This window comes from Grus americana, chromosome Z, assembly GCF_028858705.1.
Source record: "Grus americana isolate bGruAme1 chromosome Z, bGruAme1.mat, whole genome shotgun sequence".
NCBI lineage: Eukaryota > Metazoa > Chordata > Aves > Gruiformes > Gruidae > Grus > Grus americana.
The window spans coordinates 49758744-49786213 of NC_072891.1; the positions used below are offsets into that span (position 1 = coordinate 49758744).

General features: G+C 45.3%; 1 protein-coding gene and 1 long non-coding RNA gene across 4 annotated transcripts in view; both read left to right on the forward strand.

Annotated features, from left to right (window-relative positions):
• Window positions 1-677: 677 nt before the first annotated feature.
• Window positions 678-2352, forward strand: GADD45G (growth arrest and DNA damage inducible gamma). 2 transcript variants are annotated; one of them, XM_054810608.1, is made up of 4 exons: window positions 678-763; window positions 881-982; window positions 1088-1301; window positions 1679-2352. In XM_054810608.1, the coding sequence occupies exons 1-4, from the start codon at window positions 711-713 to the stop codon at window positions 1787-1789; spliced, it is 480 nt and encodes a 159-aa protein (XP_054666583.1). In that variant the 5' UTR covers window positions 678-710; the 3' UTR covers window positions 1790-2352. The 2 variants fall into 2 exon arrangements, with proteins under 2 accessions (XP_054666583.1, XP_054666582.1); XM_054810607.1 differs by having other exon boundaries at window positions 1088-2352.
• A 3611-nt stretch (window positions 2353-5963) lies between these two features.
• Window positions 5964-27470, forward strand: part of LOC129199715 (uncharacterized) — a 35221-nt gene continuing 13714 nt past the window's right edge. The window contains exons 1-3 of one of the 2 annotated variants that reach the window (XR_008574723.1): window positions 5964-6123; window positions 7255-7379; window positions 8240-10185. This is a non-coding gene — a long non-coding RNA (uncharacterized LOC129199715). Of the gene's footprint in view, window positions 6124-7254; window positions 7380-8239; window positions 10186-27470 lie in introns of those variants that run through there. The other variant, XR_008574724.1, reaches the window with a different exon arrangement.

Below are 27470 nucleotides of genomic sequence, written 5' to 3' on the forward strand. Positions count from 1 at the left end.
CCGCTGCTGGCCATGCCCAGCTTGCTGCCCACCATGGTCCCACAGTCTTTTCCACACAGCTGCTCCCCACCCCGAGTGGCTGCAAGGGCCATCCCTTCCCGGGAGCAGGACTTGGCACCTGCGCTTACTGAAATCGTATCGATAAAAACTTTTTTTCTATGATTTTTGCTGCACCATTTGCATTTACAGTTCCGAGCCACGGACAGAAATCGCCCCGGTCCTTTCCACTGGCTAAACCTACCGGGACGGGGAGCGACAGCAGCTGACCACAGCCCAGCTCGCGCTCGGCGAGCAGGCAGAGCGCAGGCAGCGCGCAGGCAGAGCGCAGCCCGCCACCGGCACCGCTGCCTCCGGTGGGGCGGAGCGGAGCGGAGCGGCGTGTGCCTGCGCCCCGCCCCCACCCCTCTCCCTCCCCACGTGGCCTCCAGGCACGAGCCGCCCGCTCCTTCTGCTCCCCCTCCTTTCCTCGCCGGCGCGCGCCGATTAGCATAATAATGCCCCCCCTTTCTCCCCCGCCGGCCAATGGGAACCCAGGAGGCGCTGCCAGCTGCCGGCGCCGCAGCCGCGTGGGCTATAAATTCGGCGGCATGCGGGCTGCTCCCTCAGAGCGCTCGGGGAGTGCGTGGTGGCCGGCATCCGGAGCCGCCGCTGGGAGCCGCCGCTTGGAGCCGCCGCTTGGAGCCGCCGCCGCGCTGTGGGGACACGCTGCTATGACTCTGGAGGAGAGCCACGGACAGGAGCCTATGCCTGCGGGTCAGAACTGGTAGGTCTGAGCGGCGGCTGGGGCGGGCGGGGGGCTGTGGTGGGGGACGAGGGAAGCAGGGTGGCCGTTGGGGACGGTTGCGGCGCCGCGCTGACTCTGTCCTCTCCCGGCCCGCAGGATGCACGGCGCCGGCAAGGCCCTCCACAAGCTGCTGGTGTCGGCGCAGCGCCGCGGCTGCCTCACCGCCGGCGTCTACGAGTCGGCCAAGCTGATGAATGTGTAAGTACGGCGGGCGGGGGACGGGGGACCGCCCGGCGGGGCGCGGGGGCTTCGGGGCCGGGCGGCGCCGACCGCGAGGCTCAATGCACCGCTCCCCTCTTGCAGCGATCCCGACAACGTTGCTTTCTGCGTGCTGGCCACGGACGAGGAGGACGAGGGGGATATTGCTCTGCAGATCCACTTCACCCTGATCCAGGCCTTCTGTTGCGAGAATGACATTGACATTGTGCGGGTGACTGATGTCGCCAAGCTGGCTGCCATCGTGGGGCCCAATGAGGAGTCTGGGGAGCCGCGGGACCTCCACTGCATCGTCATCACGGTGAGTGTCCTGTGGGTGAGTGGTGCTCCATGTGCTGTCCTCTGCTACTGTGTTTATGCTACCAGTCTCTGCATGGAACAATTAGAGCCTTTTAGGGCGGCCCCATCTCCCGTTGGTAGTCAAATCCTCTTCTGGGCAGAGAAAGGAGGCTTGGCACACACTGTACAACGAGTCAGCTGAGTAGTAGTAGTAGGCTACAGTTCTTGTAACTGTGGATTGCTGCTGCCCACAAGGGTAACAGTTCTGCTTCCTGGTTTGTGTCAGGACAGAAACCACCTGAAAATGCCTTGTTTCCTAAGCCAGTGCTTCTGTAAATATTGTGATTACTTCAGCTGGCAGGCAGCACTCATGGTGTGCAACTTTTTTCTTTCTGGCAGAACCCAAGTGAAGATGGCTGGAAGGACCCAGCTCTTGAAACACTGAACTCGTTTTGTGAAGAAAGCCGAAATGTCAATGACTGGGTACCAACCATCACCCTGCCTGAGTGATGGTGACCAGTACTTTGGGGAGGCTGAAACTTTTGTTACATTCTCAACGTGGCATGGGTTCACCGAAGTGTGCAACAAGCTGCTGATTCCATGGATTAGCCTGGTCAAGAGACTGGATTAAAGTCACTCAGACTGGCATGCAGTGCGTTCTTACTGAGGAGAAAGAACAGCTCGCCTCACCAGTGAGCCTCAGTAGGCTGCAACCGTGGAGAGGCTGACATACCATGGAACTGAAAGAAGTATTGCAAGTTTCCTGGTCAAGTGGAGCTGTTTCAGAAGGCAGAGAGAAAGTTGGGGGAAGTGGGCCAAAACTTTCCAGGAGGACTGGACAGAGTAACTCAAGGAAATTAGGAACTGTTGATGCTGTCTAAAACAGAGAAGAAAGTTTCAATATTTGATGGACTACTAGGGACTGGTTACTAAGACAAATATAGAGACTCCAAAGCAGACAGACCTCAACAGTCCTCTTGGGTCACTCTGCAGAACTGGTTTAATAATGCAATAATTTTTATTGAACTATTTGCTGCTATTGAAGCTTTCATAATAAATCTTTTGACAATTAATACCTGGGAGTGTCTTGCTTACTGGGTGGGGAAGCATGTCACTCAAAATGCCACTGATGTTTTGCTTGTGTGCTGTAGTCAAAGGTATAGCCCACAGTAATGGAGCTATTGCTCAAATACTTTCTCTCTGGGCCAGCTGAGTGAAGAGCTGTGCTGTCCAAGTTGATAATTCAACCTTTCACCCTCTTGCAACAGCTGCTTATCGCAACAGCTTGCAAGACTGAGGAGCTGCATGCTTAATGAGCTCACTTATTGTAATAGGTGGTCTTTGTAGTCTACTGAAGGAACACAATACTTGTTAGAAACATAGATTTTTGGAATAGAAACCTCTAGTAAATTGCATCATTAGTTCTTAAATATAACTTGGTAAGACTCATTCAGAGCTACAGTGTTCCCACTTGACAGAAGCAGCTTAAATGTGATTGGGAGGGGGAGGGCGACAAAATGCTGTAGATGTCAAATACATCTCACATTTGCTTTGATTAGAAAGACATTGTTAAATCTAAAACTAGCTAATAGTGAATAAACATCACATCTGCCACAAGCTGCTCTGATTGCCATATGCTGTAACAATAGAAGCTGTCACTCCACAAGCCAATTTTGTAAAATGTAATTGCATGACATCTCCAAATTAAGTCCAAAACAATTTAAGGATGGTGTGGCCTTTTTTTAAAGGTCCTGTCATGGAAAGTTAATATGGGTGGGCTGATTTGATTCTATGTTAAAAGGGAGAATATCCCCCCCTCCCCATTTCTGTGCATGATCTGTATGTATGCTGTAGCACTTGACATTAAAATGGCATAGAAATGATTCCTCCTGCACAGAGCAAGAAAGCTAAACTACTTGCTTCCTCTATAGACACTAAAAATACTCAGTTATCAGAATTACATTTCCTCTAGCCTGGCTTGCACTGATTGACAGTAGCACTTGCTGAAAAGTGGTCATTTCTACATTGGGTATCTTGAGCAGTTGCAGTTTCTGGGAAGCTGCTTGCTCTTGGTTTCATTGTTCCTGATAGGGGAAGTTCAAATGCAGCTCCAGCATTCCTGGAATACGCTCCCTTCTACAGAAGGTATGTAGCACTATGTTGTGAGGGTTTGTAGGATGGCAACATCACCAGAGTTTAGGCTGAAGCAAAAACTACAGGGGCCTGAAACCTCTGCGAGTATTCCTTCTTGCAGATACAGGAGTTGCTGTGCAGCCTGTTTTTCTACTTAACTTGCACTCAACTGGTGTCAGCTCTAGGACTATGAGAAAAGTCACACTGAGGACCTAAGAGAATAAACAGCTTTGGCAGCTGTGATAACAGAAACTGCCTTTAAGGCAATTGCCTTGATACATAGAAAATACCAAGTCTGGAAGCTTTATTACACATTTTTATATTTTTCCCTTAGCAAATGCAAGTTTCTTCAATGGTTTTACAGCTGAGAAACATATTTCTGTTCTTTGCTTGGGGCCTAATCAGTACTCAGAGCCAAGAACAGATTAAAGTGAACTGTCCTGAAATCAACTTTTATGTAAAGTGTAAGCAGTACTTTACAGCCTTGACTGGTTTAAACAAAAGCCTGAGAAGATCGAAGGAAGTTGTCAAGCACGTATACAATTACAGATGCAATTAAATCATAGCAGAGAAGTACAACCAATCACTTGTTGGCTGAGACAGTAGGTATAGGTAGTTGTACCTGGTAGGAAGTTTAACTTTCCACCTCTTATGTGAGGAATGGCTGTGCAGCAAATAGTGAAATTAATGAGGCAATACACAAATACCCTTGTGAGGATGTGGCCTCTAGTCCCTTAGAAGACTGGAGGCTGACCTTCACCTCCCCAGTAGTCTTGTGAAGCTGTAAGCTGTGCCTCATGAGAGGTACACCGTTTCTTATTTTAGTGACCCATACAATTCTCCTGAAATCCCTTCTGGCTCGATGCAAATACACTGTAACACGAATAGTATTAATCTGAGTTAGCCTGCAAATGTTATTAATACAGTGTTGCAACTAAAGGCAGCTGTAACTTGCAAGTTATGTGCTGCTGCAAATATCTGTAGTGATCAACACTACTTAATGTAGCAAAAATTCAGCGGCTGGTATCTACTGATACAAGTAGGCTTCATCTTTACATGCTCAGATATATAACTGTGCAAGGAGCAACTATACAGTTGTTAAAGATAGATAGTAGACTTGGGTGTTACTGGCTGTGATGGGGACAGCTGGTCCGGAGGTGTTGGTTGGCTCACCAGATGCCCAGGGTGTTTTGTCAGGTATCTGGGGGAGCTGGACGGAGGGGACACCAACCTCTTGTGTCTGTGAGCAGCGTGCCCTGTGTAGCTCACCATCCCAGGAAACAGGAGTGCCCAGGACAGGGGCACTACGGGTTTGCAGGAGGCAAGGAGTGCTGGGACCTCTGCCGCAGCGCCTACATCCCCGCTGTGCTGCGCAGTCTTCACGGGCCGGCTTGCTTTATGCCACGGCGAGTTAGGTCAGGGGCTCCAGGAAGGAGACTGAGGTTAATCATAAAGGTGGTTCTCCAGAACATGAGCCAGCCTAGTGACACAGCAGGAGGTGTACGACACAGAGGGGGAGTCACAGAGTGGTGGTCCTCCTGGCTCTGGTTCTGAAGGTCTGTTTCCCATCACGCCCTTCACTTGTGTGCCACTAGGTGATCAAAACTGCATATTTAAATATTATAATCATAGACATTTGTGTTGTGCTGTCTATACGCCTAAGTACATTTTTTAAATGAAGCGACATATAAAGTTTCATTTAAAATTTTTTGGGTTTACGTTTCTGTGCCTGGGTATCTATTTCACCATCTAATGGTGCTGACTGACAGGAATTTCCCCTTGTATGCTGTTTCCTTCTCTTAATGCTGGTTTTTTTCCTGTTACACTTCTGTGCATCACTTTACTTTTCGCTCTCTTGTGGTTATAGATGGTGATCTTCTCTTTAGGTGCCTGATTCTTTTAGTATATGCTACATTGAGTCAACTGCCTTATCGTCTTGTCAGGATGTGTACATGCATACTGGCACACAGGACACAGTTGTCATAAATATGCTTTCTCTTTGCTGTTGAGTAGGAAATACAAAAAGGAAGATAATAGAAAGTATATTAGAAAGAGGCAGGCAAACTGCTGCACAGAACAATGTTTGTATAAAATCTGTGCACACGCTGGACGATCTGCTCAAGCAGCATTTACAGCGCTGGATGCTCAGGGAAGGAGCACTGACATGCCCTCTCTGAAGCCTTAGAGTTCTGTAAACTGGTGGAGTTTTAGTTGTAAGTGGAGGCTGTTGGAATTAACATATGTTCTGCAAGGAGACGATCTTTGCAAAAATGCTAGTGGCAGAAACATGCTGTAGCACCACTGTCTGGCACATAAGGGAAAACCTGGCCTCTGTCAACAAATCCATGAACTCCAGCTCTCAGATCCCCTGCCATCAGGAGGAGAGAGCAGCGTGCGTCCAGGTTAAACCTTGGCAAGTACATTACTAGTGCAAGCAAACGTCATCACATGCGTGAGCAAGAGAGATGCGTGGAGAAGGATGTGTGAATATTGTATTCCTTGTGGGGACACACATTGTGGACAGCTGTGCTCATGACTATGCATCCACAGGACCTCATTCATTGTAGAGCAGCAGTGGCAGAAACCGAGACGGGCAGAGGGATGGAGCTGTACAGGCAGTACGTACGCCTCACCAGAACTATTCTTTCTACACATTTTTATGAAACCTGTGTCTCATTCCTACTCATTCCTTATCCATTTCATCATGGCAGGTATGATTTGCTCACTTTGTAAAGTCTGAACATGCAATGATAGGATATTGGAAAAGCTGACTTAATATTTTGTGTGTAATTATTTCATACTGAATGAGTGAATACTCCTATTATTCCTCATTGTCCTGCAGTAAGATATCCTTATAACACAGCATTCAGAATATTGGAGTGTATGTGAAGTATTAATATTAATGTATTGGCATCTTTAAAAGTATAATCAGATCCCAGACATAACAGTTGTAGTGGCTATAAAATTGCCTCCAATCCCCCACTGCAATGGCATATGATTATTTTGCCATAGTTATTTTCTGATTTTTATGCATGGAAAGAACACAAAATTATTTTCTTCTGTGTGTCTAATCCTCTCTGTAGAGTTGACTTTACTTTGAAATCATGACTTTGAAAAGTTAGTATGAGTGCACACTGCTGATTCAAAACTAGTTTGTGCAACTATTTTTTTTTTGGTCTGTGTTGGAGACATAGCTATAGAGATATAACAAGAGGTTTACTGACTGATTTAATATTTCCTGCGTGCTACAACTGATGAGAAAAAACCCACCCTTTTTTCAAGAAGAGCTGTTTTAACTCTGTGTAGAAAGTCCCGTGTACTAGAATCCATTGCAGAAATAGTGATAAAATTTAACAAAGAATACCCAAGATTAATTTCAATATCGGAAGCAATTTTTACTGTCCCACCACACCATGAAGTTAAGAATTTTCAGAGCGGTGAATCTAAGGTTTGCTTCCTACTCCCTGTTTTGGGGCTCCTAAGCTATTGCAGCCTGGCTTTCACATCCTACTGAAACCAGTAGGAAGCAATGGCGCTTAGTAATTTCTGTTTAAATCCCCAAACAAGTAACTAAGGCCCAAAGTTTCAAATGTGGCTTCCAGAAACAAGGCACCTGAATTAGATACCTACCAGATACATTGAGATACCTATATGCTCAGCTGGGAGCTCAGAGTCAAAACTCTCGAACCAGTCAGCTTATTTAGCTGTATAGCCATAAATTTACATACCAGCCTTCAGGCTTTTACTCTTCTGCTTAAGAGCGCGTAGCGTAGGGCACGGTTAAGTGGCTGAAATGAATCTGTGCGTCTTCACCTGCTAACCTGCTTTGGTTCACATGGCAGAACAGAGTTGGAACATGCAAACAGGATCTCTCTTGGAAGAAACCAAGCCAGAAGACATACTCCAAGGGACCTGCTAATGTTTTCCAGCTGCTGTTGGGCATTCAGTTCACGGGACCACACTTGAGGTACATACAGCACAATTATTTGCTGATTAAGAATAAATAGGCAAGTCTTGGCAATAAAGGAAGATAAATACATTGCCCTACTTTTCAAAAAAAGAAGAGATTTTAGTGTAATGCACATATCAATTTGTTTTAAACAATTGCATGCTCTTGAATTAACAGGGTTAAAAATCTGCTTTGGCAGCAGCTTGCTGAACTTAATTGTTTCTGAGGCAAGAACGATGAATGGGACTATTTCTGGAAGTGGTTGCCAAAGATTTTTTTTTTTTTGTAATAGACCAGCACTGCTCAACTGGCAGCGTCGGGACAGCTTTGCCTGGCCCAGTGCCTTTGTGCCTGAGGAGCAGGTGGCTCCGTGGGCCATGCGTGGTGATCCTGTCCCACTGCCACGCCAGCCTGTAGGGCAGCCAGGGCACCGTGTAGTCCTGTGCTGGCCAAAGCAGGGGCCATCCCCAGTGTGGAACTTGTCATCTTCAGTTGCCACTCATTATGCAGCCGGACCTTCTTCATACAATGGTACACAATACTTGCAGATGATTTCCAGATGATGTAAGGATGAATAGGACTGTACCCCAAGAGAAAATATTACATTGAGATCTGAATCACTGGACTAAATTGTTCCAGTGTCACAAAACATTTTTTTAATGCAGATAAGCGCAAGGTGATGCATCTTTTTGCATCGTAGGAGATGATAGCTACTGAATGGGAGACTGTGAAATCTTGCACCAGTGCCAATGTCTATTGCTGTTGTACAACTTTTCTGTGCTTTGAGTTTGCCTATCTTAAAAACAAACTCCTTATTGTAGGCTGGTTTTCTGCATGTAAGAGTTAATGTATCAAAAACATGCATACTGTCATTATAGGTGGTTTCATGCTGTTGAAGGCACGTTTATGGAAAGTGAGCAATGAAGTGCAAGCTAGTTGGATGCAGTTAAAAATAGAAGGATGGTAAAGCCCTTCACTTTTTCCAAAGTATCAGTTGTATCCTTCACTAATACAGATGATGTCTGTCTTACATACTGCTCTGGTTTTATAGCGCTATGAAGTCCTTCAAGTAAAATGCAGAAGAAGTAAGCAATAACAAGCACTGCATGGTTTGTAGTAAATGACTGTGTTACTGGGACGCTGCCCCTCCTGGAGAGATGCAGAGATGGGCTGTGCACAGCCTGTCCTGTCTGGGGTGGGAACTGCTCATCCCCACTGATGCCAAGCTCAGCCTTGCATCGGTCACTGCCTCACTGAGTCAGACTGAATCGCACGAGTTTAAAAACACAGGTGCATGGTTGTCCTTTGGGGCCATGGGTAATAGAAGCATGCTCTCTGCCTTTTAAACGTGATGACAAAAGTTGTTCCAGGTCTCCTTAACCACCTGGATAGCAAGTCTAACTTAAAGCAAAGGCAGACTGCGTGGCTTTCTGGAAAGAGGCATTTTCCAATCCAGAATCTGGTTTCTTGATTGAAGTAAATTTTTAAAAGTGCTGTTTGTTTGCTTTTATAATATCTAGAACAGCTTTTGGATGCATAGCCATTCTGCATGGCCTGTAAGATGTGAAAATTTTGTTTAATTGGGAAGGATGTCATGTTTTTATCCCTATGCTAAGGTACGTTTTGGATTTTACAAGGTTTTCTTCACTTCAAGATATGTGCAATATGTAAAAAATTTCCTAATTTAGAGATAAGTCCTGAGAAGCACTATAGGAGCTGAGTGGCTAAATTCAATAAACAGATGCTAGCAATGAATCATGATAGTTGTAGTCATAAAATAATTCAGACATATTTCCAGAAAAGACACCATGCATTTACCTAAACAGAGTGCACATATCTTCATGGTGTGTATACAAAAGAGCGTCTCACCCTTAAGCATCACTGCATATATACACAGGAAGGAGATGCAGAACGACACTATATAAATGGGGTTGTATTTTGTCTCTCTGTGCTGTGCTCCATCTTTTGTCAGAAGATAAATTACCACTGGAACACTGCTGCAGAATGGAATTCCTGGCTTGCCACTTTCTGCAAGCTGGCCTTTTTTTAATAGAAAAAACAAACCAACAAACAAACTTGATATTGTGCTATGAAGGTCTGGCTGTGTTACACACTTCCCAGTGGGCAGGTCACTTAGTGGAAAACACTCGGAAAACTATGTGAAGGGTTTCTGAACTCTCGTACCTCCTGTACCCCTACTTCTCCCATGGGTTCTGGGCTGTGTTTTCAAAGAAATACTTGTCTCGTGCTACCCTTCTCAATAATTGTCAATTCACTGGTATCAAGGGCTCATGACTTGGCATCTGAGGTGCAGAAGCTGATGAGGTAGCACTGACTTTATTCAAGCAAGAAGGGAGTGAGTTGTGCAAGAGCTCGTCTTGCAAAGCAGCTAAAGGCCATGCAGCGTGGTGCTTTTCAAAGCAATAGTATAATATAGTTTTGACATGCTAATTATTCCATATATAACCAATAAGAAATACATGCTGCTCTGCACCTGGTTTGCCAGAGAAGCTCAGTAGTGCTTTACCTAGTCTGAATGTGGAAGCAGCAGAAACTGTCTTTTGAGGAAGCAGAAACTGAGACATAGGGCTGAGTGGAAGGCATCAGGTGTGGAAATGGTCACTGAAGACTGGTGGCAGGACGAGGTGTCCTATACCTGCAGTTGCAGCACTGAACCCCTTATACAGAGCTCCACATTGAATTTTTGAACCAGCTGGCCACAGGACTGGAGCTCTTGAAAATAACTAAGCGCTACAAGATCTGTAAAAAATTGGTGACCAGATAGATCAGAGTAACTCGGTGCCCTGACTGATGCCAAGCCTGCCATGTATGCTCATAACTTATTACAGACTCCAGAAAATCCTGTTTGGAGAAAGGATTTCTAAATGCTTCAGCTGTAGAAACAGTGTCAGGCAGCATGCACAATCAGCTGTTAAGATACACATCCAGAGGAAACCAGGCTCCAGAGCTTGTGGACGTTGTAACAGCCCTGCTGCATCACGTAAGTTACAGGTGATCGTCCGCATGGAACTGACGGCTAATACGATGCTTTGTTTACGAAGTAAACATTTGACTCGCCTCGCCTTACCTTCACCTGAATTACTAATAACTTACTGTGGTGTGTTGTTTAAAGCAAATTGCAGTGTTAATTATGATAATAAACCCATGCAGGCCAGATCCAGGAGGACCCTGTGCAGAAGATGCTGGAGCACGCTCTGCTCCCAGAAGTGCTGACATTACCGCTCAAGCCTTGGCTGGTTAAGGCCATTTTGCAAGAACTGGTTCCCCACCTCCCAAACCTGCATTTCTCCCCCTTAGGCCCACATCCTGTATTGCTGCCTCTGCAGAGCCCGCAGCTGCAGATGTATCTGTGCAGCTTCCTCCTGCAGGAGTGGGGTGCTCCAGGCTTTCTGGGGGCCTGTCTATGTCTTTAGACCATCTGTCTAAAGATGGTTTGGTTACCATCTTTAGGTTTCTGCAGGGAAAAGGGCAGTGCCTCTTTGACAGGGGTTGAAGTAAAAGCAGGACAAGGTAGCAAATATGTCACCGGCTGTCGCTCTCGGAGATGTCCAGGGTGCAGTGGCTGCAGGGGTGTTCCAGCCTCGGGGATCCCGAGGTGGCCAAGCCACCCAGCCCACCCGCTCTCCTGCCCCGGCCTCACAGAGCTCCCCGTCACCCAGCTGATTTATCTACACTGAGCCAACTGCTTACGTGCTGAAAGCATAACACGGACAGGTTCCCCACCACTGTCTGAAGGCACAGGGAAAAACAGAAGACTAGAGGAAAACTTGAGAAGCTGCAGTTCTTTCCACAAGCTGGAGGTAAAAATTTCTTTTTCTGGTAAGTACAGAAGAAAGCAGCCACCTGATTCAGCTTTCACAGTAATATTCTAATCTGCCACGGGCATATTGTTTACTGAAATGAAAACTGAATATAGCCCACAGTTCAGATTACCAAATACACTTATATAAAGCCTTTCAGTGCAATAGCACATCAGCTGGTAGGGGCTGCTACTAGAAACTGAGGTTTCTTTGTTTCTTAGCAGCAGATAATTTCCTCTCCTAGGGCAATTATGTAGCCTAATTGCCTGTAATAAGCATCCCTGTTAAAAGTGTGCTAATGCCAGCCCTTCACGTTTTTGCAGAGTGTCTCCTTACCAACTTTCTGCTTCCAAGCACCAGAGATGGGCTCCACACATTTAGAAAACACAAGTAATGTTTAAGAACATAGGATTTCATTATCTGAAGCCCTTCATTGATGCTGTTATTAGGGCCTAAGCTGTTATTAAAAAAAAAAGCAAAAACAAAAACAAATGAAAACCCCCCAAAAACCCCAAACACTAAAAAAAAGAGAAAAAAGATAATGTTATTTCTGAAATGTGACCTATTCCTAAAAGATTCATTGTCCTTCCAGTTTCTTACAGTTGTTTGGAGTATATTTTTATTTTTTAAAAGGTCTTTATGTTTCTTCTTTTTCTAAGATACCAGTTAGATGTACTAATGCTGGAGTCTGCTGTGTCGCTTTACAACAATTTTTAAAAGTAAATTTGAAAAAAATCACAAAAAAGTCATAGGATATACCATGCATTGGCAGGATGGATTAGACAGTGTAACACATCTTTGTCACTACTGACTTTGTGGTTTCATTTAGAGGTTATCACTGCTTTCTTCCTAGCAGATAATGTTGTAGCAATACATTATCATTCAAAAGTATGTCATTCAGATCATTCAGAAATATGTCTTTCAGTATTCACATATGCAAACAGTGAGCAACGTAGCTTGATTTTTGGACAAAGTTCAGCAAAATGCATAATCATACAGGTTCAGGACAAAGGTCGACCCAGTCTTAATATCTTTTTTCTCTCAGTAGCCAAGAGCAGGTGTCTAGAGAAGAGTACCAGAAAAGGGCAAGTACATAGCGATCCTTCCTCTATCTGATGCTCTTAAGAAACTTGCAGTCCTGGGACTTTCTGTGCCTAGCACTGTGGCACCAATATATATTTTCAATATACAGTGCTTAGAGGGCAAATGCTTAAAATTCAGGTACTGGCAGTAGGTATATGGCAAATGCACAGGCAGGTCAAAAGCGTAACAAAAAGATCCCTGAAGAAGGACTGTACCCCCAGCAGTACAGAAATAGAAATTTAGAGGTGAAGTATGTAAAAATGTCTGAGAAGGCGGTTGTTCAGCTCCCTGCAGTCTGCTTCCATAGATCCTCTCCTCATTAGAAAAGTGGAAGGGGAAGCCACATAGTCTGTTTGCTTTTGAAGGCAGAGGTATCACCGCAAGGGTCCAGTGATCATGCCTATGAGTATGCCTGCTCCATGAGGGGAGCGCAAGCCGTCACTGTTAATTTCGTCTGGAAGGAAGGCCTTTTATTATAGCCATATTTTAGAACTCGGAGAGGACTATACTGCTTACTAAGGAAAAATGATTGCAGTTCAGCGTATGCATTTGATAGTTGTACTTTGATAATTATTTAATGCCTACTATTGCCACTGAAGTCAAAAAAGGCAAACATAAAAGCCTCATTACTGCCAAAGATGAGTAATAAGGTTCAGTGGTATCTGATTAATGCAAGAACACTTTGCTGTGTCTTAAAATACAGGAAAAGAGACAAATTTTAACTTTATTTTGAGGAACATATTCCAGGAAAGTAGAAATTATAACCAGCAACTCTTCACAGACACTGAAAGTGAAGTTCTGCGTGCAGGTCAGAAAGAGGTTATGTACAGAATCATGGAAATCATGGAATCATTTAGGTTGGAAAAGACCCTTAGATCATGGAGTCCAACTGCTACCCTAACACCACCAAGTCCACCACTAAACCTTATGGTATGATTGGACAGGAAGAGGTCTCTGTGAAAAACTGTATACCACGACCAGGATGTGGGCGCGTTCAGAGAAGAGGTATAAATTCCTTGCAATTTGAAAATTGAACAAAAATAAGAGATGTTGGCTCTTGAGGGGGCAGCATTTCCTTCCCTTCCCGTGAGAGTCTTCTCCCCATGCTCTCCCTTACGTCCAACAGGGTGACATGCCAGTCCCAGGTGCTTTATTTCATCGGCTGGAGGCTTGTTCTAGCTTATATGGGCTGAAGAGCCCCAGAGATGCAAGTTTTACAATACCTGAAAGTCACTTTGGCAAGTCACAGCTCTCAGCCTGCTGTGCCTAGTGAACGGTCTCAATATGGTTGTATCCAGACAAGCATTAGGACCTCTGATAAATGATATGACAGAGGTCAGGGGAGACTTTAAAGGCAAAGGCTGCGACTTGTTTCCTGAATACTGAACTGAACCTGTAGACCCAAGCAAAGACGCGGGAAGGCAGCCATTGTCTGAAACCAAAATTAAGGGTTACCTGCAACAAAGTGCCATCTCTATTAGTTCCGAAGAAATGCTTTCATCTTTAGGTGTTTGGCTAAGACAGTGTTATTTTATACAGCCCAGGTGCTGGTAAGTAAGCAGGGAGCCCTGAGTATTCAGGAGTCCCAAGCTGAGGAGCCAACAGCCAACAACATTACATCAAATAAAGCTGAGTAAACCTGAAGGGATTTTTTCCTCCCACCCAAATCATACAACAGAGGCAAGATTATTTTTGGCGCTATCACTTTACGTGTACATGAACACTAGTCTTATTAGTCATGGCTATGTGGCTTGAAGTGAGATGTGGATGAAACTGCACAAGAGTTAACTCTAAGTTGGCCCTTTCTGCAAGTATCTTCTTGTCGCAAATTCTCCCAAACAGAAACAGTCTTGCCCTTTCTCCAGGGAGACTTCATGACCATTATTTTTCAGGCGTAAGCAGGACAGGTCTGGACATTGAAACCACTGACTTTTGCATCCCCCTGAGAGGAACAGAAATCCAGCACAGATTAGAAGAACCTTCCCTCTGCATATGGTACTGCTCATTATCAGGAACATGTAATGACACTGGAGAAATATTAAATTTTGCAGAAGCTGAAGGAATCATGGGGCTTCTGTTTATGGATGTATTTATATAGCAGGATATTGTTACAGAGTGAAAACTCAGAAAGAAATAGCAGCCACTGAAAGCAGTTTTGCAAACTGCTACCCTTACGTAATTCACAGAGAGTGTGCTGCTGCCGAAAAAGGAGCAATGCTGTGCTTAACTTTAATAGGAAGCTGTAAACATTGGGCAAAACTACCTTGGTGGTAGCTCTGTCCAATTCAACGGGATGAGATGAAAACTAAATTTGGCATCTTATGACTGTTCCCCTTGGGAAGCTACACAAATGCTTCACAGTCCTGAGAGATTTATCCCATCCTTGACTTCCCCTGCTATTTGTATGATAATGAGAACTGCAACCTCCAGACTGCTTTATAAGCATCGTGCCAGTTCAGTCCACGTCACTGAAGGATCTGAAACACCCGGTACCTATGGTTAGCTGGATACCCTTTTGCAAGGTGTGGGCATGGTGTAGCCAAGAAATGTCCCTGTTTATTGGGTAGGATAAAAAAATGTCACAGTATGTTACCTTACGGTTTAGTTGTCTTCAGCTTTACTTAGCTTCTACTCTTCCTAGAAACTGTTTCTGTGTTTACTTTTGCTATGTACTTTTAATCAGAGACAACACCTAGGTCTTAATGTTGAAATGTTGGATTCCTTTATGGAAGCATTGTGTGCAGACCGCTTCAAAAAACAAAAACCCCCACCTTCATCGGCAACTGCTGATTTTTCTGCACAATGTGTGAAAGAGGAAGTGGGGAAGTGGGTTTCTGATTCTACAGCTGGACCCACACACACCTTTCTGTAGGAAAAGGAATACTGCTCTTCCAAGACGTACGGTCTGCCACTTCTACCTTAATGAGGATTGCACTGTGCTCTCTTACAGTTTTTCGAGCATGCGTGGGGGACTGAAACTCAGCATGGCACCAGTGCTGGGTACTCTGCATTCCTGCACAGTTACCTCAGCCGCTGTCCTCTCTCTCTCCCTCTCCTCAGCAAGGGTGATTAGCCAACAAGCATATCTATCTTGTAGGCATGTGGGTTGTCGCTCCAACTATGCACACTCACCCACACACACAGTCATGCAGGCTGAAAAAGACAAAGGCATGTTTGCTGGCATGGCAGTAATGCAGCCAAAATTAAAAATGAATCAGGGAAGAGACATAAAACTGAAACATAGCCATTGCGTATGTGACTGCAGTTCACAACTTCCTTCAAAGAGCTTGCAAGCTCCTTAACAGATGTGATCCCTGCAAGAATCACTACGACTAAAACAACCACTGAGTTTGGGAAGCTATTTATCTATAAACTTAGGGACTATTTACTCTTCACAAAAGAAAAGTCTCGTGTAGACTTGTCCTGTGTGCTGCACGCAGCGTGAGGTCCGAGGGCCAAGGATGAGCACGGGCTGCAAGGGACGCCAAGGGCAGCCAGTGGAGCCTGACAGCTGGGCTGAGCCCCTGGGCTGCGAGGTGATGCTTCTTTGTTTAGATCTCTTTAAATTGGGGCATGCTGGAAATGCTTGCAAAGTTCGTTATTATTATTTGTCCCCTGAGCAGAATCTGGCCCTGGTGTTACTTATTAGCTGTGTACAGAGGGATATTTTACTCCAACAGAAAGGACTTTGTCCTCCAAAGGTTTTACAGGATCTGGCAAGGGGGCAACGTCCTGGCAAGTCTTAGTATATTGTAGATAATTTTAATTCCATCATTGTGTTTTCCTAAGGATACTTCTGTATTATTTTTTTTCCTATGAAAGACTGGATATGATATCTTTCTCTAGTGCCTAGGAAGAGAATTGTAGTGAATGGCGCTCGTACCTGGCTTGCCGAAAGAGCGTGGATGCTGTGAAGACAGCTTCTGTGCCCAGGTTGACTTTGGCTTTCTGAGCATTCCCGACAAATCCCTGGGTCACCACAACCTTTTGTGCAGAAACAGAATTCTGTGGGCCAAAACCACTGGCCATTTTCTCTTTTGGCTAAGCTGAAGCTTAAGGCCAAGTAACCTTCCTTACAAAACTGGCTGCTTAGTCGATGTTGCCTGCAGGTCAAGATCTGGAGCTCATTGTAATTTTTTTATCTCTGGGTTTGAAGCTTTGCATCAGCTAAACTGGAGACGGCATTTCAGAGCACAAGCATGCTTGCAGAACCTGATACCCTTCAGTAACTACACTTTGAGAAAAAAAAAATAAAAATTTTGCCTTAAAGAAGAGAGTGGTGGGTATGCAGCTATTTTAAGGATGGACCTGATTCAATATTTTATCTTAAGGAAGGAGAAATGAAGAAAAGACCTTCTTCATGTTCTGTCTTTCACATGCTGAGGTGCATGACATCTTAAGGTTTTAAACTAGTTTGTGGGGAAAAAAGCACTATTGGGATTGTAATTAGAAATTAATTTTGTTTATGGGTTCACTTCACCTTAGAAAGAAAGCCAAAGTTAGATCCAGAATGCCTGTCCCTAAAATTGCAGGTCTACAGTATCTACAATATAACTTTAAAATTTCTTTGCAAAAATAAATTGTAATCGTGAGCATAGCTAAAGAGAAACTAATTGCTACAAAATGAGAGATGCTAAAACTAATTGTGCAACACTGAAGGTAATCAGCCAACAGAAAACCACTTCTGCTCTTGAGTTGCTGTGCCTCGAAGGAAAGAAGAACGGTGAACAATTAATTTGCATTTTACTAGGGAGAATTTTAAAGGAAGATTTTAATTCTGTGTGTAGCGAAAATCCTCAGAGAGTATGAAATCAATTTATAAAACTGACAACAAATATTTTCTAGGAATTGTTTACTAGTGAAAAATGCATAAATAATAAAACCACTAACAATGAAAGTTGAAAGCATTGTGAACTTACCAGAAATGGGTCCAAAAATGCTCACTTGGGAAACCCCCTGCCATGTTTAGGAAAAGAGTCCATAAAGCATTTCTTGTAAGTGAGAAAAGTAACTTTATTATGCAAAAATTCCCCTCTCCTTTGCCTTCGAAGGAGGGGTGGTCCACAATTATTGCATATTGAAGTGACATATGAAGCCAATGGGATAAGTGTAGCTGTTCTGATTTCCACCATCCAAGGATTTTGCCATTTGTCCCAGTCTTGGCAACATGCGGGATGCCGGCACAAGAGCATCCTGACTGAGTCTGAGGATGGACTGCTGAGGAGTGGTTCTTTACCCAGGAGGGAAGCTCTGCCGCTCAGGGTCCCCTCAGCAAGCTGGAGCTAACGGGAAACCCCTGATGGCAATAAACGTAACATGTGTCATTTAGAATGGAATAAGCCCATGCAAGAGTTCATGCTGGGGGCTGCTCGGTCAAAGCAGCGCCTGTGAAGAAGAGGCAGTGAGGGTCCTGGTGGCCACCATGTTGAGCGTGCCAGCCAGCAAGCAAAATGTGCCCTGGACGTGACTTTTTTCTCTCTGCTCAGCACTGGTGAGGCTGCAGCTGGAGTCCTGTGTCTGGCACAAAAAAGATACCAATGACTTGGAGCGAGTCCAGGTGTTGAGGGGGCTGGAGCGCTTGATCTATTGCTGTCGTCAACTCCCTAATAGGTGGCCGTAGGAAAGATGGGAGCCAAGCTCTGCCGGGCCTTGCACGGCAAAAGGATGATAGGCAAACTATTGGAAATTTCAGCAAGGGAAATTGGAACAAGATATAAAGGAAAACATTTTTTCCCTGAGGGGGTCAAACACTGTGGCAGGCTGGGCATCCCCATCCCTGGAGATACTCAAAGCTTGACAGAAAACAGTCCTGGTCTCACTCTGGAGTTAGTTAGCCATGTTTTGAGTGTGAGGGTGGACTAGATGGCTTCCAGACATCTTTTCCAACCTAAATTATCCCATGATTCCTTCCTATTCTGCAGGTACTCTCAGGCCATGCTTATTTCTAGGCCTTGATCTTGAAGGAAGACTAAGCTGCCCAGTTGCCCCTTAGAGCGGAGGGAGGAGGAAAACATCATTAGATCACATCCTCCTTCATGGATCACCTGGGGCTGCCACGAGTTAATTCACCCTCTCACATCTTAGTTGCCAGCTGGCTTGTATGGACAGATTTAAGTCCAGAGAAACACAAATCAGCCCTCAGTGTCCCCAGGTATGTTAAGGTGAGCCTGCTGATAGAAGTAGCTGGCCAAGTGTTTGAAAAATTATTTCAGGCATGTACCCGTGAAGGATATGCTGCTCCTGGCCCATGCTCACCCGCTGGGTGACTGGAGAGTGCTTCTGGTGAGGAGCCTGCAGTGCCTGGTCTGCAGATGTCCACAGAGCGCTCCTCCCGCCTCCCGCTGCAGCCAGCGCGTGGGACTGCGTGTGTGAAAGCCGTTAAAAGCCGTTTGTGCCCTCAGCGATCCTTCCTGATTAAAGACATCTTGGCCTCACATGAAACCCATATTCACTCGACACTGTGTTGGTCAGGGCTTCCTCCCCTCTGCCTCACCATTGTCCCCTGATGCCAGCTCCCAGCAATGCTCGGCTGGCTCCGGGACACACTTGGCAGAGCCCCTGCAAATGCAGACACACAGATTTGGCAACGCCTCGACTCCACCTTTCTTTTTCTTTCCCCTCTTGCACAATGCAGAATGCCTTGCTCCTAAATGCTTCTAAGTTTTCTAATTTTTTCTATTTTTTTTTCTAAATTTTCATGGGTGCTCTCAGTCCCAGACAATACGGTGATATTCATGTTATGTGCTATAGACTGGGTGTTCCCAAGATGCACTCAAAAAGTTGCTCTGTGGGAAAACATGCATTGCCTTCTTGAACCACACTGGTCCATTACAACAGTTTTTCTTTGGCTCATTACAACGCTAGACTCAATTGTACTTCTCTGCACTTATCCATAGGTAATTTGTGATAAACGAGCTCAGATTATTCACTTTTTCAGCAGCGAGAAAGTGAATTGTAAATATTTTTGTGAATAAACTCACAGACATACTATTTTTCCATAAGTATTTTGACATAGTTCACAAAAGTATCTGCAGTTCTCAAACGTCAGCCAGACAGATACATGTCTTGCAGTATTCTCCCTGCGTCCATGATTCTTTGGACAGGTGCCGTGTTATTCTCTATGCCTGTGTTCCTCTTTAAAAATTAGCAATCATGTAATCATCGAACAAAGACAGTCCACATGTTTGAGGCGACTATTTGCTATAGTAAATAGTTGATGTAAATAATCTGTGAGCCAATGAAAGGGTAAGGCTTGGTCACGTGAACCCTTTACCAAATACTTCTGAATTACTAAGATGTTGCAAGAAGAGAAATCCAATTCATGAACAGGGCAAACTGCTAAACTTACACTTTACTGACAGTAAAATGCAATCTGCCCAGCTCGGTGAAGAACATATCTGGAGAGGCAAACAAAACCACAGCAAAATCACCGATTTAATGTTATTCCTCTGTGACAGGCTATTGCGTTTTGCTCACTGCTGCTGCCTATCTATGGATTCATCTGCTGTTTGGTTTATAGTAAGCTATGGGAGTTCAGACTATATCCTCGTATGATCGCTCACTCTCATATTTCCAAATATGCCCCCATTTCCTAGTTATCAAAAAGTATTTCAGGTTTCTAGAGTAGCATGTCATGCTGGAAACTCTGCAGCTTTGATTTCCAGTTCTCCAGCACTGTTCAGCATTTTTTTTCTCTCCCTGCTCGTAATCCTAAGAGCGAGAATGGCACATACAGAAGTATGACGTGACAGCGCTTGCATGTTGGCAGGCGCGGGAGAAAATCCCTGCTGGCAGGAGCATCAGAAAACAGATTTCTTTGCAGTTCTGGCCTGTGCTCTCTGCATCCTACTTTATGCAGCTTGAGCCTATGCAGGAGTATGAGTAATATTGTAATGCTGAGGCTGTGAGGCTTGCAAGAAAATAAAGGATTGTGTCTTAAAAGTGAGATTTACTCTGTTCAGGTGGCCAGCAGAAGTTTATTCAAGATTTGCATTCTGCTTAAACTCTGTAAAGAAATTATTTAATTGTCATTAAAGTGATGCACAGACATAAAGCTGATCCTCTACAAGTTGTAAGCATGCAGAAGCGGAGGCCAAAGGGAGGATTTCTGGCGTAACACTGAACTGGCTTTTCTGTCTTGCTGTTGTGTCAGCGCTGACCCATCTTTGGGTCAGAGGTGAAAAAGTGTGGGATGTGGAAAGCGATACTCTGGAGGAGGCTCCCTCCTTTTTCCTGCTTCCTGCTGGGATTGTCTGTGGGACAAGTAGGAACATGTTTCCACATGCACGCTGACTGTTCCGAGCGCGCGGGCTGCTGGGGAGTGCAGACCTGCTCCATTGCCCCAGGGAAGCTGCCCCAAAGCCAGTCCTGCCAAGGCCTCCCCTCCATGCAGCAGCAGCAGAAGCTGCAGCAGCAGCAGCACAGCCTCTTGCACGGGCAGGCATGCACCTCGGTGGCAGACACTGCAGCGAGAGCGGAGCGGTTCCTTTTATTTTCAGCAATAAAAAGGCTGGATCCAGGCAGTCACATGGACAGAACAATGCATAAACAAGGTCTGCAATTATTTAGCTGACTCCCATCCCCAAAGCTGAGCATAAATACGTATTAGAGCAAAGCCGGACTGGTAGCTCGGTTATTTTTTCCGTCTCTCGGCCAGGGAGTTGGTGGCAGCTCCATTTGGACCACGCGTCCTCAGCATTCCCGCAATCAGTCATCAGGCTGGCGTCTTGGAACAAGTGGTAAGCTGAAGCAAGCTTTATGGAGAGCTGCCAGTTTCTCCTCCTTGATGTTGTTATTTCAGCCCTGGCTGCTTTTCCTGAGGAACTTTCCCTTCAAATGGGTGTCTGAGATGTGGTGGCTGAATGTTTCAACAGTAAAGCACATACACAGGTTCACACTCATTGGTGTCAACAGGGTGTTTGACCTACAGATGCACAGTAAATATTTGCGAACCATTTTCTGCTTGTATCAGAAGTGCCAGGACACAAACTTTCCTCCTTTCCTTGTCAAATTTGCTTTCATGAAGGTAACTGTGTCTCCTATCAGTTTTGTCTTGCTTTGTGATTTCCTTGGCCTTGGTTGTAAAAAAAACACCTCCCATAACTTGTATTTCAAAACCCTTACATTTCAAAAAGCCTCTAACAGAACCCAGAATGTAACCTGGTATTTCCAAGAGAGATACATTTGGTGCCTAGATTTCACTGAGATCATCTTACTTTGCAGACAGAAAGCCAATATTTTTTTTTTTTTAAAAAGTCCCAAATCCTTCTTCCCCTTTGAAATGTATTCAAGGGGATGTGTCACCACGTGTGCACTGCAGCCAGACTCGTGGCTGTGAAACCTTACTCAACAGGACACTGGTGCAAACAGTTTTTGGATGCAGCCTGCAGCAGCTGGCAGTGCTGGGGACGGGCTGGCCCGGGGACCCGAGCACACAGGTGTGCCTGCTGGCCCAGGGGCTGTGGGTGGCATGGAGCTGAGCCGGGCTCAGACGCATGGGGCCAATGTTGGCTCCATCGAGAGGGCTGCGTGCCCACACCATTGCCCCTCGCACTGAGACTTGCCCAGGGTCCCTGGCCGGTGCCAGCCACCACAGGACACTCAGGCTTGGCCAGCCTGGCCTTGCACACTCCTTTAAAGAGCTCCAAGTCTACTTGCTTCTAATAATATCTTTACAGAAGGGTTTGGAAAGTGGCTGTGAAGGGTTTGTGCCAAGTGAGGACACAAAACAAGGCAAGCGAGGGCCCAGTGCAAGGGGAATAGAGCCCTATTTGCAGGAAGTCCCAGATCCCGGTGAGGCGGCTGGGGTTGGGACAGACCCCGCATGCCCCCTGCTCCATCCCTGAGCCACACGCAGCTGCATGTGTGTGTGTGTGGGGGGGTGCCAGGCAAGTTTCAGAGTCGTTTGTCTATTTGTCTTTTCTTCCCTCAGCCCCTTGCGCTGCCCCAGTCCTGCCGGTTGCTTAGAAAGCCGCCCTGCATCCTGCAGGAATGCTCAGCGCTGCCCCCTTCCCAGCACGCGCAAGAGCAGGGCTTCTGCTTTGTGCAAAGGATAGCATGGTGCTACTAAAGTAGCTTGAGGACAAGGCCAACTGGATGTCCACCAAGGACTTCACCAACAGACACCCTATTTCTTCTCTTTAGAGTCTGTTTGCAGTGGGAGTAGCTTTATTGTAAGTGTGCCTTCTGCTAAATTCAAGATCTTATACATATCCCAAGCATTAATTAGTACCTTTACCTGTAACCCACAGAGCATGACGCATCTGACCTCTTTACAGCTCTTTACAACCCCAACAGAAGGGCTGGAGCACACTGCTGGAGGAGGGGGTGAAGGCCACCCTTGCTACGCGCCAGCCCAGCTGCACGCAGACGCGAGGGGCAGCAAAGCAGCTGCTCGCATGGCCGCCCGCGCAGAGGACACAGCCCCATCGTCCCTGAGCTGCTGGCTCAGCAGCGGCTGCAGATGACACAGACAAAAGCCCCCAGGAAGACCCTCACCTCGAGGAGGTCTGGTGGGGTGCTGGGGGGAGCCTGGCAATGAGGGATGGCTGTCCGCGGGTTTTAGACCTCAGTGTCAATGGAAACTTGCCCACCAGCTAGTTTGGGAGCCTGCACACCCATCTAGATTCACTTGTGGTGGCTTACTGGGGATACGCTGTCTGGGCAAGTGTCTTCAAGTATAATCCCCATTAAAGTCAACTTGGAAAAGCTCCCAGTGACTCTAGCAGACATTGAGTCATACCTACAGTCACCTCCTCTTCCAGGCATCCTGCCTATGCCATAACCTGCTGAAGGGAATGCAGACTGGGAGCCTTCAGCATCCATTTGATTGACCCACAAAAATGAATTTGAGGGACAGGACCCTGGCCTACCACTGGAGCTAGGAGCAGGTTAATTTCCCAGGCTTCCTCTCCTGCATTTTGTCTCCAGGTGTAACAGGGTGTGGAAACAACTCCAGCGGCGTACTGATCGGTCCCCAAAGGTTGATGCCTTTGCAGAAGGTCATCTCGGCCCAGAGGAGGTGAAGGTGATCTTTAGAAGTCAGGTTTTGATAAAAGTAAAGACAACAAGGGGGAAAAAAAATACAAAAGGGGAGACAATGGGTGTTATTTTCATTATAGCATGGAGAATGAGCACAATGAGTAATTGAGACAATTGATCCGTCAATATGGTACATACATGGCTGCTCAGACTTTTATTTTGCAAAAGCTTAACTGTTTGCTTCCTGGACTTGAGGCTTGGTGCTGGTGGGAACAGCAAGCACCCGAATACCACTTATTCTGCGGGAACATAAACAAGAAAAGAATCACATACTTCATGGAAACATAATGACATCTAAGTAGATATTCAGTACATTTTCCTAAAACAGTTACTTTTATCACTTATCTGTTTACTGGAGACCACTAGTTTTCTCATAGAAGGTGTGTCTGAACATTTGATTTTTTTGGTTCAGTTATTAAGCTGCCAGAGAAACTCAAGACTGACCCAAAGTGCAACTGCATTTTACTTTTCTTGCAGAAATGAAACCCCAAAAAATCTATCTTCTAGGTCAAGCCAGAAACATATCCTGACCCAAAACATATACCATGTACCATCCCCACTTGGCGAACTTCTAATGTGAGCACATAAATGAACGTCTAGAAATTATTCACAAAAGCAGCATGGACTTGCATCTCCCATGTCCCCAGCGATCACTCTATTCAGTGTACTATGGGCTGTTCTTCAGGAGGCTGTCTCAGTCTCTACCATCAAGCTCCAGTTTCTCTTGCATGCAGCTCTTATATGCATGCTCTGTTTGCTACACATTCAAAGCCTTGGTCTCTAAGGTACACAGTGTTTCAGGATCACAACATAATGCTGGTTAGAAATCAACGGCCTCCACACACTGTGTACTTTTGGTTATCCATTTGATCCAATGATTATTAAAAGGATTTAGAAAGGCATTGTAGTGAAAGACTGACATTATTACAGTCACTTGCTGGCAGAAAATGCAGATCAACAGGTCAGTCTGCACAGCTAGAGAAACATGTTAAGCGAAGATACCCAAACTTTCACTAAGTGAGCTCAATCAGTACATCAAGAAGTCCATCAGTGGCTACCTGCAGTTAACCTACATAGCACTTTATCCCCCCCGGCACGCAGCAAAGGCATATTTTTTGTTCAGCTCTTCAGCTCTGGCAGGATGAGAGGTGTCACCGGTTTCACCATGTCTTCACGCATAGGGAAGTATTTGCAGGATTAGGACTTTAAACCCCAGTCTTAGTACAGTCCATGCCTACATCCGGCACATTCACAAACCCCACTGGCTCCCCTTGCTCAAAGTGACAGAGGTTAAATGTGTGCTCACTTATTTGAAGGTCAAAGCCTTTCTTTGTGAACTGCTCAAGGTGAAAGGTGTGTCATACTCTCTATTTCATAAAGAGTGGTACTTACTCTGCTCACCTCTTTTGGAGTACAAGCAGTGTTGTCCAGTTTTGATTGGGATAACACTGCCACTACTTTCTATCAATAGAGCTGGCGTAAATTACAATTTGATTTCCACTGTAACTGGTTATCTTTACTAACTCTGAATGCATGTTTTGCTAATACGCACCTCAAAAATTCACAGATTCTGAAAATGTCCCTTTCAGCCAAGTAGTCCACTGGCATGATCTTGAGAAACAAGGTGCAAAGAAGAGGGAATTCACTCCCTTGCTCGAGTGGGTGGTGTGGGTGCTGCTGGGAGTCATTGCCCAGCTTCTGCCATGAACTGGTGTTACCAACTTCACTTTTCTGATATCAGCATCCCCATTCTGGTCTCTTTGGTGCCAAAACAATGGTTGGATTGTTAAACGTTATGCACTCTGGACTTGTTGCAAGGTCTGTTTGGCTCATTGTGAGCCATCAGAGCTTGACACCCTCCACCTCTCCTGATATACCCAGCGAGGGTGCCTTACCTCAGCTACTCTTTAGCTGCTGGCAAAAGAGAAATATGCTTCTGCAGTGCAATTCAGCTCTTAGTTGAGTACCTGTCACAAGTTGCCCAACTTTTTCTGTTCTATGTTGGGGCAGTCATCTATGGGGTAAGACTGGACCATCACTTCTTTTTAGCCATTGACTAAGATATTCTAGATTTTTTACTTTTCCTAGCTCCAGGCAAAACAAGCTCTTTGCAGGTGAGCCACATAATGCAAAGTAACATTAATTCATTTCCTCATATCTGTCTTTGGTTGAAACTAACGGATCCTTCTTTCCTCTCACATCTCAATTACCAGCATCAGGCAATGCCTTCAACTAGTATACAGCCTTTGTCTAATGTATATGGAAGTTAGGCTGATTCAACCTGAGACACTCACAGAAGAGTGCATACCCCATTTGATAAAGTTCACTACTGGACAAAGGGATTTCCCAAAATAGACTTCATCACAAAGGAAATCCAAATACATGGAACTAGTGCTCTGCTATAAGCACACTTTTATGAACCAGCGTAAATATAGTCCAGCAGTAGCTGCAATTTTGTTCTGTAGTGATGATGCTTGTACAAGTCTGAAGTGAAGAGGTTTCAGCTGCGTCTGTCTGACAATTATCTGATTATTCAGACTGTGTAAAATTTATTAGCTTTATTTCCCTTCCTTCCTCCTGACACTATAGTTGTTGCATTTGTGATCTTATATTCTGAAATGGAGGGTGGTAAAGACTAACTAAACCAGTTGTGAGTTCTAAAGAAATCATCTTCACAACTATTTCAATATCTAGTATCACCTGAGATATACAGCATCACTGATCACAAGAATTTTGTCAGTTATTTTAAATTAGATTTCATTTTCAGGATTTCTGGTTATCTTACGTAGTTGCAGGAGGACCGCTGAACTCCTCTGATTTGGTGCCTTTAATGAACAGAGCCTGGCAATGTCATGCAATCTTCAAGCAATGTGAAAGCACGTAACAGCACTTGGAGGAGAAAGCAAAGGGAGGCAGAGAGACTGTCACAGAACCATAGAATCACAGAATGGTTTGGGTTGGAAGGGACCTCAAAGATCACCTAGTTCCAACCCCCCTGCCATGGGCAGGGACACCCTCCACTAGACCAGGTTGCCCAAAGCCTCATCCAACCTGGCCTTGAACACTTCCAGGGATGGGGCATCCACAGCTTCTCTGGGCAACCTGTTCCAGTGCCTCACTGCCCTCACAGTAAAGATTTTTTTCCTAATTATCTAACCTAAATCGACCTTTTTTTAGTTTAAAGCCATTACCCCTTGTCCTATCACTACATGCCCTCGTAAACAGTCCTTCTCCAGCTCTCCTGCAGGTCCCTTCAGGTACTGCACTGGAGCCTGATGCATCTTTTCCTGGTGTGGAGTGAGTGACGATACTTGCAGGGTAGGTAACAAGGCAGACTGCTGGCTCATTCATGTTAGACCCCACCTCATTTTCAGCTGTGTGCAGGTGCAATTCTTCCTTTAACCTCTTTGCACAACCCCAATAATTAGACTCAGAGCAAAATACCGATGTATTTTGCATCCTGTCACCTACTTGCAGCTTCTAACTGTTACCACAGAGATTTGCCTTTACAAATGACCTAGCACGAAGATTGCTAACACAGCCTTTGCCACATTCCCAGCTACACAGAAGCTGCACCCCTCTCATCCATACATGAACTCCCTGGGTACATGTGAAAAAACATTAGCAAGCTCTTCTCCTCAAGGGTTGGGACAAAGGCTGATCTTTCCATCATGCAACCATTCCTGTGGTCTCCACAGCTGTTACCTGACTATTTATGGAGGCAGTGTAGCATTTGTTATGTGTACAACTTGTCCTTTGATAAGTCTGGTAAATAGCTATGTGCTGACTTTTGCTGGCAGGAGTTTCCCCTTAAGGCATTTTTGGTTGTTGCTGAGGAACAGATCATTGTTATAACTTATGTTTTGTGTGCTTGAAGTGTGTTTTTAAGTGACAGAAAAGCAAGCCAGTTTACTGGCTCTCTGAGCCAAGAAAGACTGACTTAGCCATACTTACCTGAAGAGACAAAGAAAATTTGCCACTTAAACATATGTCTTGTTATGGGTCATGAAAACCCTGTTGGGTAGCAAATTAGATTGGTATTTCTTTACACAGAAGAGCACAAATTTTCTGACACTTCTAGTGCCACAGTCTCACTGACTGTTCCCACTTGGCTGCCACCTCTGAGTGCTGGACTTCTCTCAGCTTGTATGGTCACTTACGGTGT

What these genes read in the sequence shown, in the direction of transcription:
- GADD45G (XM_054810607.1), top strand. Translation starts at nt 711, where the DNA reads ATGACTCTGGAGGAGAGCCACGGACAGGAGCCTATGCCTGCGGGTCAG. An exon ending in ATGCCTGCGGGTCAGAACTG is followed by an intron (nt 764 to 880) that starts GTAGGTCTGAGC and finishes CCCGGCCCGCAG; the next exon opens with GATGCACGGCGCCGGCAAGG. An exon ending in TCGGCCAAGCTGATGAATGT is followed by an intron (nt 983 to 1,087) that starts GTAAGTACGGCG and finishes CCCCTCTTGCAG; the next exon opens with CGATCCCGACAACGTTGCTT.